The following is a 14,496-nucleotide window of genomic DNA, read 5'->3' on the forward strand; positions in this document are numbered from 1 at the left end:
GAAGTCTCTGCCCATGCATCCTCTTAACATGCCCGTACCATCTTAATCTCTTTTTTTCGATTTCTTCTCTCATACTTTCTTGTTTAAGGTCCTTTCTAATATTTACATTCATTACTCTGTCCATTCTTGTTTTTCCCTTAACTGCTCAGAGAAATTTCATTCCCCCTGCTTGCAGTCTGCTCCAGTCCCTTTCTGTCATTGACCATGTTTCTCATCCATAGGTGACAATAGGGAAGTAATAACTCTTATACATAAGGAATTTTGCTTTTTCAGAAACTTCCTTATTCCAAATCAGGTGTTTTATTGTTTGGTAGAAATTGTCTCGCTTCTGTAACCTCCCATTAATGTTGTAGGTTAGTCTTCCGCCACTAGACATTTCACTCCCTAAATAAGTGAAACTGTCTACCACTTTGAGGGGTTCTTCATTCAAAGTAATAATCCCGTTGATCCCTTTGTCTCTTCCAGATACCATTACTTCACTCTTATCTTTATTTATTTTTAATCAATACCTTATCATTATTTCATTCCACGCATCAAACTGTAGCTGTACATCCACCTCTTTATTGCCCCGAATTACCATATCATCTGAAAAAATCATCTTTTTGTCTTTTTCTTTTGGTATATCTTTAACTTACCTGTTCATTGCCTTCATCATAACATTAAAAAGTGCAGGAGACAGACTACTTCCTTGTTTAAGTCCTTGTCTTATTTCGAAGTATTCAGAGTTCCCCAGTGGTGTTCTAATTCTACAGTTGTGTCCTCTGTACATTGTCTTTATCACATTAATGTAGCCATCTTCTATATCTATCGTCTTCATTTCTTCCCAGAGTCTTTCCCTGTTAATTAAGTCATATGCCTTTTCTATGTCTACAAAAATTATTATCACCCTTTTGTTATACACCCAACTTTTTTCCGTCAGTTGACGGAGTGGTTCAGTCACGCGCGACTGAAATTGTATGCCAACATCAAGTCAAGCCATAATTTCTGAGCCGGTTGGAGTGGCCGAGCGGTTGGTTCTAGGCGCTGCAGTCTGGAAACGCGCGACCGCTGCGGTCGCAGGTTCGAATCCTGCCTCGGGCATGGGTGTTTGTGTTGTCCTTAGGTTAGTTAGGTTTAAGTAGTTCTAAGTTCTAGGGGACTGATGACCTCAGAAGTTAAGTCCCATAGTGCTCAGAGCCATTTGAACCGTAATTTCTGACTCACCCTCGTCAATTCATTGTTCTAAACCTTGCGTAATATCATCAACAGTTCTGCTGATGATTTCCACTTGGTTCTCCAAGATGTTATGCGCATTGTCAAGCTGGTCTACTTTGTCATCTAAATTTGAAACTTGTTGTAGCCTCCAGGACCAGATGGAGTATCAGTGGACATGATAAGAGCAGCTGGTCCAGTGGGAATGCAGTGGCTGTAGAAAGTACTGTCAAGTGTGTGGAGAAATAGTACAATACCTGATGATTGGAGGAGACATTGTTCCCATCTTCAGAAAAGGCATTAAAAGACTTTGTAAAAACTACAGAGGAATAACCCTTATGAGTCATATAGCCAAGATTTTTGAAAGAATTTTACTAAATCGAATAAGTGAAAAGATAGAAAAGGAGCTGAGTGAAGAACAGCATGGGTTTGGAAAGGAAGAAGCAAGAATTTCACTCCACCAACAAGCAATTTACTATTCAGTCTAAGGTGTTCCTGATTTAGAAGACATTTCAGTGGCACTCGCAGTGTTGTACAAATCGTTGGATACTTCCACAGCGAGTGTGGTCTGTATCACAAATGGTGAAATTCGCACGCAGCCATTTTGTCTCACTTTTCGAGCACAATACTGCAGAAAATATGATATGGTGGATTGTGACAATGAAGGAATCAGAGAAAACAGCACAGCGGCCAGTTCATAAAGAAAAATATTTTTTTTAGACTTGTACCTTTATTTTCAGGTTAACGTTCGATAAAAATTAACAGATAAAATGATACTAATAATTACAAGTTCGTGCTTGGATGTTTGTTAATGCTTGGAAGGTTATGAATAGCTGTTACAATAGTACACTCATGTTAAGAAAAAACTGAACACTTTGAACGACCAGAGATAGAAGTTCCTATTCACAGGACGTGTACATTAGTATTTTCTGCAGGAATGAGTAGCATTTCAGTCACCTCGGTTCAGCATGTGTCCTGTTGCCTGGTAGGCACCTGATAGTTTGTTCCATGCGTGAGGCCATCGACGCGTACAAGGCGGAAAATGGCGTCCTCTGGTATAGCCAACCATGCTGCATTCACCTGGTTCCAAAGTTCACCTTTGGTGGCTGGCATTGGGTCATTTCACAGTATCCCACACATTTTCAATTGGAGACACGTCTGGTGATCTTGGAGGCCAGGGCAAAAGACTGACATCCTGTGACACCAAGAAGGAACGTGTTCATGCATGTGATCGCGCATTGTCTTAGTGAAAAATGGCGTCTGGGGTGTTGCGCAGAAAGGGTATGGCTATCGGTCGCAGGATGTCATTCACATAGGTCACACTGGTCACAGTGTCTTGGACACGGACGAACTGTGATTTGTGGTTGTACCCCAATAGCACCCCCACACATAAGACCTTGAGTTGAAGCTGTATGTCTCGTGCGAAGGCAGTCACTGTGAAGCCGCTCCCCCTGTCTGCGGCGAACCAAAATGCGGTCATCATTTGCAAAGAAACAGAACCTGGATTCGTCCGAAAACACTATCTGATGCCATTCCTGTCCCCACCGACGTCGTTTCATACACCATTGCCATCTAGCATGCTTCTGCACGTTCGTCAAAAGTAGGCGGAAAAATGGACGACGCGCACGTAATCCATGCCGTAATAAACGGCGACGGACTGTCAGCCCTGACAGTGTACTATGTGTTACACTGTTCCGCTATTGCGCCAGAGCCGAGAAGGACGCATCCCGCAATGCCATTCGGATGAGGTGTCGATCTTCTCAGGAGTGGTCTGTGTGGTGAAACCTGACCCATCGCGTCGTGTTCTACTGCCTTCCGTGAACCTTTCGGCACACACCCGTTGTCCTGTCGAAATATTTCGTCCCTCGCTTCCCGGATTGAAGCATCGGATTCTCTCATGCCAATAATCCACCCTCTTTCAAACTAACTGGTTTGACTGTATGGTTCGCGCATACGTTTATCCTGCACGCCTACTCCAGTCGTTTTGATCCATATTTGGTTTACAGGAACAACGAGAACCGCAGGAACATTTTATTTGTATTGCGCCGCGATATCGATTTTGACGTTGGACCCGCGAGCGACCATGGGATCAAATGCTAATCATTTCTGCAGAACATTCTAATGTACATGTCCTGTGAATATGAACGTCCTATCTCTAGTCCTCCAAGGTGTTATGTTTTTTATGAACATGAGTGTAGTTTGAACCTTTGTCTCAAGAGCTGTTGGCCAGAATGCTTTATTGTGGAGGTGGAATGAGCAGCATCAGACAACCTGTTTTGCTCATGTTGGAACGAGAGAAGACTGCCAAGAACTGTATTCTGAGGCTTCAGGCTCACTAAGGAGTCTTTTTGGATTAAATAAGGTTTGTTGACTTCAGCACCCGAGATCAGTAACTTTGCTTTCTCTCCCTGGCAAAATCTGGCGAAGAAAACTTTTCCCAATCAGTGTTTACCGCGTCGTCAAAGACGAAGTTATTAGAGATAGAGCACAAGCTCGGGTTGAGAAAGAGCGAGAAAGGATATCGGCCAGCCATTTCAAAGGAACCATGCTGACATCTGTCTTAAGAGATTTAGGAAAATGGCGGAAAACGTAGATCTGGACTACCCGATCGAGATTCGAATTGTTATTTCCCAGACTCCAGTTTAGTGTCCCCACCTGAACCGGTTTCTTCCACACTATTACGCTCTTGAACGAGACGCTAAGGATAAAAGAAAGACTTCACAGGTGCACCGCTGGAGGTGTGCTACACTAGTATAGGAAGAAACGGTACACTGCAGAGACCGAGCGAGGTTAAAAATAACTGGCGTAGTAGTAAGAGACTCGACTTACACTCGGGAGGACAACAGTTCCAATCTCGATTAGGCTATCCAGATTAAGGTTTTCCGTGATTTGCTTAAATCGTTCAGATACGTCGGGACTCTATGAGAAATCAGCGGCGAGGAGTCAAAATGTGTGCCGGACCAGAACTCGAACCAGGGGACTCGTGCTTAAGAGGTAGCTGCCTTAACTAGTACGTCACCAGTACATGGTGTTTATCGCAAATGCGCGGACTATCTCGGTACAGTGCCTGGTGGACCCACACTGCCACTAGCGCCTCTTATGTGCAGTCCTCGTCCATGTCACCCGCGCTTGCTAATTTTAGATCCCCGCCGGAAGTCGAACGTAAATGTCTGAAAGAACAGACACAACGCATTCATATAATAAATCGTTTATAGCAAGTGCCGGGTTGGTTCAGTTGAAAGAGATCCATCCGTATTCCTTCTCCATCCTGCTCCAGTCAGAGCCTGTGTCTCATTTCTAAAGACCTCGACATCGATGGAACGTTAAACCACACCCATCCTTCCAAAGTGCGAGCTAACATCCCAAAGATGTTCGGGCTCACACGCGGGTCCTCTTCGTCGAAATGTCTTGGCCCAAATTCGTCTAGGGGTTGAACCGCGCGTGTCGCATTACACGCCCTAAATTAGACACTTGTGACCCTATGGTTAAATTTTCTGGCTGATGGCAAGTTTTCGAAATTGTATGAAGTTAATATGACATAATAACAGTAATAGTAATATCGGGAACTAAATTAACGACCCATAAATGATGTAGGCCACACAGTTGCGATTTGGTTAGAATAATGTTTATTCAGAAAGCAAACTAGTTGCGAAAGTGGTCGTATGTAGAGTTACTGCTAAACTCGAGCGCATCCATTTGACACAGTTCGATCATTCACAATCTCATCGCGAAATACAAGTTCACTACTCCACCTCGTTAACTATGCGAAAAGTTTAAGTTCACACCAGGCGCGCGGCTGCTCACCTTTCAGAAACTATGTCCCGCGATACCACACAACGCGAACTTTTCTAAGTCTATTCACTTCCTAGCTGCCTAAAGATCGACTGTCCGCTTTCGGGCCTCAATCCGAACTGTCCACTTCGGTGTCTCTAGCCGAACTGTCCGCTTTGGCGTCTGCACCAGTACTGCACTCTGCCCGTCTTCGCTCAACTGACTAGGGCAGTTCCCTTTCCTGAAGCCGTCCAGCTGAATGGCTACAGCTTATTCTGCATTACTTTACATTTTAACATATTATATAATCAAAGCTTGACAACTTTCTTGTTCTAAATAAAGTAACAATAATACCCATTACATAATAAACGTCAAATTCTTTTGCATAAAACCAATACAATTTCCTTCTTAACTTTGAATGTCACGGCCAGTAGCCTTGCACCAACGTCCTTTCTGATAAATAAATAAAGAACAAAAGTAACTATTATGCACTAAACTTTACAACAAATATTCTATTACCTGATGATTCAATAAGGTGTCATGCTGTCATCGTTCAATGTGTTTTGAGTGGAGGAAATGATGATTTGTAATTTAAATTTACGATATCTTTTAAACAAATAATGTTACAGAGTTGATATTTACAACGTTTGTCATTTTAATTACGCGCTTCTATATGAAATGTCGGTCGTTACGATCGACCAAAGCGTTCAGGTTTTAGCATGCACGTCTTTGTTACAAAACTTGTTAATTTCACTTTGACAGTGAATCCTAAACTATTATAGATATGATCAGTATTCAAGTTATATTGGGATCACCATGAAAATTTATGGAGGGTGGCAGATTAAAATTACTGTGGTTTGACTCCCTGCATTACTACAGAATTAAATAGTTTCCATAAATATTTCCCTTTATATCCGATCTTAGGTCCGCTGTATTTAACACTGCTACGTCTGCTCGGCCACAAATGGCTTCTACTGGGTTTCTCTATGACGTAGTTCCTCGTCTGTCTCACTCACACACTACGGCGCTTAGGCCTCAATAGACAATAGACTCCTGTGAGTTTCCCCATCTCGTGGTGGATCTGCGCCCTTTGTGGCACGCGGTCCTGGGCGACAGGGTCCGTTTCACAATTCCTGTAGGATGACTCTTTCGGCCATATACTTAAATGAGAGCGCAATGCTCGTTAACTCACAAAAGGGATGCAATTTTTAACTATCAGTGCCTAAAGTGAACTGGACAACTGCGGTATGGTCCTAAATAAGTCCACGCAGTACGAGACGTCAGAAAATATTCATGCAGTTAGGTGCTTACTCATCAAACGCCTGGATACCTGTACACATGATGCCGAGAACGTCGCTGCAACGGCTAAACAATGGTGACAAGTCGAAGTCGAGGTAGTTCATTGCTACCTGTTCTAACTTGGAGACGGCGTTTTGGGAACGTCTCGTCTGACTTTTCTCTCTTTCTACCTGATCATCGTGTTACTGTACCTTCCAAATGGCAACTTACAACAATATGTAACTGCTGTGTCGATAGGCGAAAGAGTCTCTCATAAACAATATTCGGTCTTAGGTTGAGCCAGCAAAGTAACTGTTGAAGTGTTATTGATCTGGTCAATTATCTTTTCACACATGAAACATATTTTGGCGAAGTTCGCCGTTATTGTCCATAAAGAAAAGGATTTGTTCTTGTGTATGATTTGTAACTGAGCCAGCTGCTTTATCAGCACGTACCGGTAAAAGTGTTGCGTATTTGAATCGTAGATTTGTTTGATTAAATGTGGTAGTGTACTACATTTTACATTATCCACAACTAAATTAGGTTTTTGTGTACGAAATAAGGAAATAAATATAACAATTTTCTGACAGTACTCGCGCGAAGTGTTGCAGACTTACCTCCTTCAGTGCTTTCTCTAGCATAGCTCTGGTTTCTTCATTCATTTCTTGAACTGCAACAAAGATAAGGACATTTAGTCGTATACTGTTATGAAAAACTTCCGTTTAATAGTAACAAGAGAGACTATATTAGTAATTACGTTACTTTGCACTACATAATACACAACGTATGTATCTACAATTAGTAGGCCTGCCCTTACGTGTTAGAGGAAAGAGAAGAAGGTTATGCAAACGTCTATAACATTCTTTAAGATTACTGGACATGTATTTGAGTGTACAGCAGAGCATTGATAATGAGAATATTGATCAACCGAAACGTTGTTTAACGAAAAGCGTCCCAGTCGCCAAATTCAGATTTGCACGCGCGCTGTGTAGCGCTTCTGACGAGGCTGGGCTGGCCAACTGGAGAGTTTCTTCTTCCTTGCCAATTGTCGTTCTTGCTGTTCTGTGTTGGCGTCTGAAACTTCGCTTGTGACAGATCGTGCTGTTGTGCTATTCGCAGTGGCGACTGAACGTAAAGGCGTTGATCTTGTGTTTCCTATAAACTTGAAACGATAAATCAGTCAAAGAAAGGTGTTAAAAGAGTATGAGAAAAAGGCTTGGACTCCTGTCAAAGACACAGCACTGGCAAAAACTTGAAATAAGCTCATTCCTTCAGATGAGTCTGTCACCGTAACCCGAAGAGCCACCAAACAGCCAATTCGTATGCACGCTGGCTGGGCTGGTTAAGGAATCTTCAGCATTTGAAAAATGCGAGCAGTAAAATATTGAAGGCTGGTTCGAATGTGATCAATGACCCTGGCTGTCAAACTGATGACGATTGCCAGTCCTATCGACTACAATGACCCTTACAACGACGAGGAAGAGCCTAGCGACAACGTTGTTGCTGAAAAAGAACCATTCAGTGGGCAAGCTTTTCACTGCCTTCAGATGGTGATGAAGTGGAAAAAATAAGAACAATGTAACGCTGTCCTTAAAACACTTGCGGGTGGATTTATCAGCAAAAACAAATTCTGGACTCCTTTTCTTTAACTGTAGGCCTCCTTTAATGGCCATTTGGAACTATTCAGAGGAGGATATGTAGTCAGTTCTCTGTGTTATTTGGAAGATATGTTTTCGTAAGTGATCGGTTATCTAAAAAATCAGTTATCCGAATACTTCGTTCCTAACTGTTTCGTATAATCAAAGCTCTACCGTAAATCTGGATTTACAGTGATGTGAGGCAGCTTTTGTATTTGCCACGTATGTTGCACTTTTTCGTATCCGTTACAAGAAAGTACAAGTCGAAAATCTGCACCAATAAATTTATGGTTACCAAATATTATAGCTTCATTAAACTGTTATACTTGTCAAGTAATGCGTTAACTGAAGACTATTCCTCTCATTTTTTAGACTGTCATCTGTTACAACCTGTGTCTAACATTAGCTACAATGTAAGCTGATAAGATGTAGATTATAGACGCTTTTCAGGATCAAATCTTCAATGAACTCTTGACACAGATGTCATTCTCATAACCATAGATAGTAATCTGCATGGTTTTTCAGCTTACAAGCAACATTTAAATGTGGCATTAAATCTGAGCCAAGTGTCAGGATTTTACAGCAAACTTCGTGAAGTAATTAAAACAATTAAATTCAAAAATGATTTAAAATTGATTTCTCATCAAATTATGAGAAAACACTTTCGTTCTGTATATCCTGAATGTTGTCTTAAACATATCTACATTTATTAATATGGCCAATGACATTAGTGCGGTGAGCTCATGATATTGATTATGAGTGACACAGTCACTGTGAAGGTAACAACTATCCAAAGCTACGAAATTTTGTAAATGCCACAACAGTCACTGATCGCAAATATTTGTTTATTCAGTTACCGGTTTCGATCATTTTGATCATCTTTAGACTGATTTGTCTTCATGGCATTATCACGTCGAGTTAAATCATGATAAAATAGCAGCCACACATGTCTCATAACGTCTGGTCGTCGCTTGCGTAAAACATATCTATCTGAAGATGATCAAAGTGATCGAAACCGGTAACTGACTAGACAAATATTTGAGCTTATGATAGATGTGGCAGAAAGTGGACTTTCCAGTTCTTCATCTGTTGTCTGCTGAATTGAGTAAAATTAAACTTCAGTGACTAGTAGGTTTGGTAACTTTACTGATTCTTCATTAAACATAGTATCCGTGACTGGCCCATATGATTTTGGAGAAACGGCTAATAATTACTGCAGGCCAAAACCCTACTGTCAGAAAATTCTACTGAATAAATTCATGATTCAGTTTCTACTCATTCGGCGAGACTCTTTCGAGTTTAGTGTATTTAAAACAGACATTTGGTGGAGATGAACGTAAAAGTGGCGAAGCTGCTACTAACCTGAAGAATGATTTAACTACCATAAAGCTTCACTCGTCGTCGTCCCATTGACGGTAGTGAGTATGTGAGATCCTGAGAGTTGCGTGCAGCTTATCCAACCACTTATACACATAGCGTTACTCTTAGCTATTTTGTGTGGTCGCGCTAAAATGCTAACCATTCGCATATCCCGTAATGTAATACACTTCATCTACATCTACATTTATACTCCGCAAGCCACCCAACGGTGTGTGGCGGAGGGCACTTTACGTGCCACTGTCATTACCTCCCTTTCCTGTTCCAGTCGCGTATGGTTCGCTCTAATCTCTCTAATTTTACGTTCGTGATCTCCTCGGGAGGTATAAATAGGGGGAAGCAATATATTCGATACCTCATCCAGAAACGCACCCTCTCGAAACCTGGCGAGCAAGCTATACCGCGATGCAGAGCGCCTCTCTTGCAGAGTCTGCCACTTGAGTTTGTTAAACACCTCCGTAACGCTATCACGGTTACCAAATAACCCTGTGACGAAACGCGCCGCTCTTCTTTGGATCTTCTCTATCTCCTCCGTCAACCCGATCTGGTACGGATCCCACACTGATGAGCAATACTCAAGTATAGGTCGAACGAGTGTTTTGTAAGCCACCTCCTTTGTTGATGGACTACATTTTCTAAGGACTCTCCCAATGAATCTCAACCTGGTACCCGCCTTACCAAAAATTAATTTTATATGATCATTCCACTTCAAATCGTTCCGCACGCATACTCCCAGATATTTTACAGAAGTAACTGCTACCAGTGTTTGTTCCGCTATCATATAATCATACAGTAAAGGATCCTTCTTTCTATGTATTCGCAATACATTACATTTGTCTATGCTGAGGGTCAGTTGCCACTCCCTGCACCAAGTGCCTATCCGCTGCAGATCTTTCTGCATTTCGCTACAATTTTCTAATGCTGCAACTTCTCTGTATACTACAGCATCATCCGCGAAAAGCCGCATGGAACTTCCGACACTATCTACTAGGTCATTTATATATATTGTGAAAAGCAATGGTCCCATAACACTCCCCTGTGGCACGCCAGAGGTTACTTTAACGTCTGTAGACGTCTCTCCGTTGATAACAACATGCTGTGTTCTGTTTGCTAAAAACTCTTCAATCCAGCCACACAGCTGGTCTGATATTCCGTAGGCTCTTACTTTGTTTATCAGGCGACAGTGCGGAACTGTATCGAACGCCTTCCGGAAGTCAAGAAAAATAGCATCTACCTGGGAGCCTGTATCTAATATTTTCTGGGTCTCGTGAACAAATAAAGCGAGTTGGGTCTCACACGATCGCTGTTTCCGGAATCCATGTTGATTCCTACATAGTAGATTCTGAGATTCCAAAAACGACATGATACTCGAGCAAAAAACATGTTCTAAAATTCTACAACAGATCGACATCAGAGATATAGGTCTATAGTTTTGCGCATCTGCTCGACGACCCTTCTTGAAGACTGTGACTACCTGTGCTCTTTTCCAATCATTTGGAACCTTCCGTTCCTCTAGAGACTTGAGGTACACGGCTGTTAGAAGGGGGGCAAGTTCTTTCGCGTACTCTGTGTAGAATCGAATTGGTATCCCGTCAGGTCCAGTGGACTTTCCTTTGTTGAGTGATTCCAGTTGCTTTTCTATTCCTTGGACACTTATTTCGATGTCAGCCATTTTTTCGTTTGTGTGAGGATTTAGAGAAGGAACTGCAGTGCGGTCTTCCTCTGTGAAACAGCTTTGGAAAAAGGTGTTTAGTATTTCAGCTTTACGCTTGTCATCCTCTGTTTCAATGCCATCATCATCCCGGAGTGTCTGGACAAGCTGTTTCGAGCCACTTACTGATTTAACGTAATACACTTCATGCTAACTTCGCGTTTGTTGCATGCCACTTGCCCGTTGTTACATTTTTATTGGCCAGTACTGTAGAACTAAAAAGACTGTGTTGATCTGCTCATGTACAGGGTACGAATTGGAACAGAAAGGTGGCAAAAACCTTTTTAAAGAAACGTCCTGGGCTAAATACCCAGGTTCTTTCCGAGAGACAAATTCACCAGTTGGCGTAAAACAGTGAACAGAGAAACTTGTTGCTTATGCGATTGCACAAGCTTGTTGCAGCGATGAGCTGATGATACCGATGATAACATTCATAGTTACAGCAGCTAGAATTCTCGCAGAGACAATTTTCTGGATCGGTAAATCTTGTGTGAACGCAGAAATGCACACTCTCTCACACGACTGATGTGCAAACCGTGAGCTATTGTGGTTCTTGCAATTCTTTTCCGTACGTTCGTAAATGTAGAAGCTTGTTCCGTCCTTACCAATGTTGGTGGTCTCTTCTAAATATACAAGTAGATTGCATTAGAACTATTTTGCAGAACATTTAGATTACAATTATCAACTGTACTCGTTTGTGTACATAACCAGACATACTTTAGATTTCGATATCCCACTGATAAAATAATATGGGACAATCTCTCGCTTTCGATGGATGTGTTTGGGATGGTTCTTTTGGTTGTGATCGAAATTCCGGAGGTGCAAATCCCCTTCCAGATACTGACTATTGAAAAACCCCTTGTGATACTCCTAGCTCACTCTACCTGCCTTATAACGACTGAAAAGTGACTGCTGTTACTTGTGGAGCAGATACGCAACAAGAGAGAAGAAAAATATAGGAAGGAAGCTTACAGGTTAAAGTCCATTCGACATGAGGATCATTAATGATGGATCACTCAAAGTAATCAACAGTTCATCTGTGATCCTAATGAAGGAAACATCCTAGTATTCATCTGGAGTGATTTAAAAAACCATTCAAAACCAAATTCAGGATTTTGTTAAAACAGTCAGTTACATTCTTCCTACTGGAAGCAAGCTGGCGGCACTCTTAGTCATTACAATATAAAATTTACAATTTCATACAAAAAAATTTATGGAGGTAAAACATGATAATCCTCATGACAGAATGAGCGGTTTGCCGTAGGTCTCTAGAAGAGCGTAGCGTTCCAAAAGATTTTAAAAGGGCACAGGTCATCCCCGTTTTCAAGAAGGGACGTCGAAAGATGTGAAGAACAATAGACCTATATCTCTAACATCGATCAGCTGTAGAATTTTGGAACAAGTATTATGTTCGAGTATAATGACTTTTCTGGAGACTAGAAATCTACTCTGTAGGAATCAGCAAGGGGTTTCGAAAAAGACGATCGTGTGAAACCCAGCTCGCGCTTTTCGTCCACGAGACTCAGAGGGCCATAGACACGGGTTCACAGGTAGATGCCGTGTTTCTTGACTTCCGCAAGGCGTTTGACACAGTACCCCACAGTCGTTTAATGAACAAAGTAAGAGCATATGGACTATCAGACCAATTGTGTGATTGGATTGAAGAGTTCCTAGATAACAGACGCAGCATGTCATTCTCAGTGGAGAGACGTCTTCCGAAGTAAGAGAGATTTCAGGTGTGCCGCATGTGAGTGTCGTGGGACCGTTGCTATTCACAATATATATAAATGACCTTGTGGATAACATCGGAAGTTCACTGAGGCTTTTTGCGGATGATGCTGTAGTATATCGAGAGGTTGTAACAATGGAAAATTGTACTGAAATGCAGGAGGACCTGCAACGAATTGACGCATGGTGCAGGGAATGGCAATTGAATCTCGATGTAGACAAGTGTAATGTGCTACGAATACATAGAAAGAAAGATCCTTTATGATTTAGCTTCAATGTAGCAGGTCACCAACTGGAAGCAGTTAAATTCCATAAATTATCTGGGAGTAGGCATTAGGAGTGATTTAAAATGGAATGATCGTATAAAGTTGATCGTCGGTAAAGCAGATGCCAGACTGAGATTCATTGGAAGAATCCTAAGGAAATGCAATCCGAAAACAAAGGAAGTAGGTTACAGTACACTTCTTCGCCCACTGCTTGAATATTGCTCACCAGTGTGGGATCCGTACCAGATAGGGTTGATAGAAGGGATAGAGATCCAACGGAGAGCGCTGCGCTTCGTTACAGGATCATTTAGTAACCGCGAAAGCGTTACGGAGATGACAGATAAACTCCAGTGGAAGACTCTGCGGGAGAGACGCTCAGTAGCTCGATACGGGCTTTTGTTGAAGTTTCGAGAACATACCTTCCCTCCTACGTATATCTCGCGAAGAGACCATGGGGATCAAATCAGAGAGATTAGAGCCCACACAGAGGCATACCGACGATCTTTCTTTCCACGAACAATACGAGACTGGAATAGAAGGGAGAACCGATAGAGGTACTCAAGGTACCCGCCGCCACACACCGTCAGGTGGCTTGCGGAGTATGGATGTAGATGTAGATGTAGATGAATAAAGTGATGTGATGCACATTATTTTTTTCATGAGCATGATATTATGGGAGCTCCTGGTAACTGTGGGTAGCGATTGGGATTTGGGAAGAGTTGGGGAGGCTACTATATAGAAAAGGATATGTGGTATGTCTGCGTGGGAAGGAACTGACAGGTAGTGAAGTCCCACTCGCGGCCGTGACAGGATTTATTGGCGGACCTGGATTAACTCTCTGCTCTGCTTGCTCTATTACACTTTCTAATCAGTCTAAATAAGAGCTGGCAGCTTCGCTTTGATCCGGGAGACAGGGTTAAACTTCTCACTACTCCTATGTCAACACTATGTTACAACTTAGAAATCCGACCACTACGATGAAATATGTACACCGCTTACAGTTCCTACATCGCCTCCTTATGTCTCCTATCAACTTCTGCCGATCATCTCCGAAAAACAAAACAGAAATACGGTTCAGTGTCAATAAAGGGAATAGTCTCTCAAAAACACAAGGCTCAGATTTGCACGGAATCAAATGGAATTCATTTCCTTCAGTTAAACCTTTGCCACTTCGTTTTTTTCAGTGAAATACCAACATCGAGATAGCAATTGACCCTGCAGTCCAATGTAAGGGCTCTACCTATTGGGCACGTGTGCGATTTCTTATAGACAACACTCGTCAAGAAAATCTGTAAGTGTCTAAACAGAGTTCCACGCTGGTGCACTGGAAAGCGCGTTAGATTGCTTGTATATCTTTTCCATACTGGTAAAATATCTTGGCTGATCACTGAGTGTCACCAACTACTTATTTCAGAATCATGCTTTAGAGTACCTCCACCCCAGAGGGCACCCAATACCATGTACACCAGTGGGGACTACTGGCGACTCCTCAATTCCACCAGCTCCAGACCGCTCAACAAAACTAATTAACATTCAG

The 14,496-nt window shown here is 42.1% G+C and overlaps 1 protein-coding gene across 1 annotated transcript in view; it reads right to left on the reverse strand.

Annotated features, from left to right (window-relative positions):
- The window catches only part of LOC126188655 (cilia- and flagella-associated protein 99-like), an 80,309-nt gene that overhangs the window by 36,939 nt on the left and 28,874 nt on the right, over positions 1-14,496 (reverse strand). Inside the window, exon 5 of the mRNA XM_049930258.1 lies at positions 6,858-6,910. Coding sequence (XP_049786215.1) covers positions 6,858-6,910 — 53 coding nt within the window. The remainder of the gene's footprint in view (positions 1-6,857; positions 6,911-14,496) is intronic.

The sequence above is a fragment of the Schistocerca cancellata genome, chromosome 5 (genome assembly GCF_023864275.1).
Source record: "Schistocerca cancellata isolate TAMUIC-IGC-003103 chromosome 5, iqSchCanc2.1, whole genome shotgun sequence".
Lineage (NCBI taxonomy): Eukaryota > Metazoa > Arthropoda > Insecta > Orthoptera > Acrididae > Schistocerca > Schistocerca cancellata.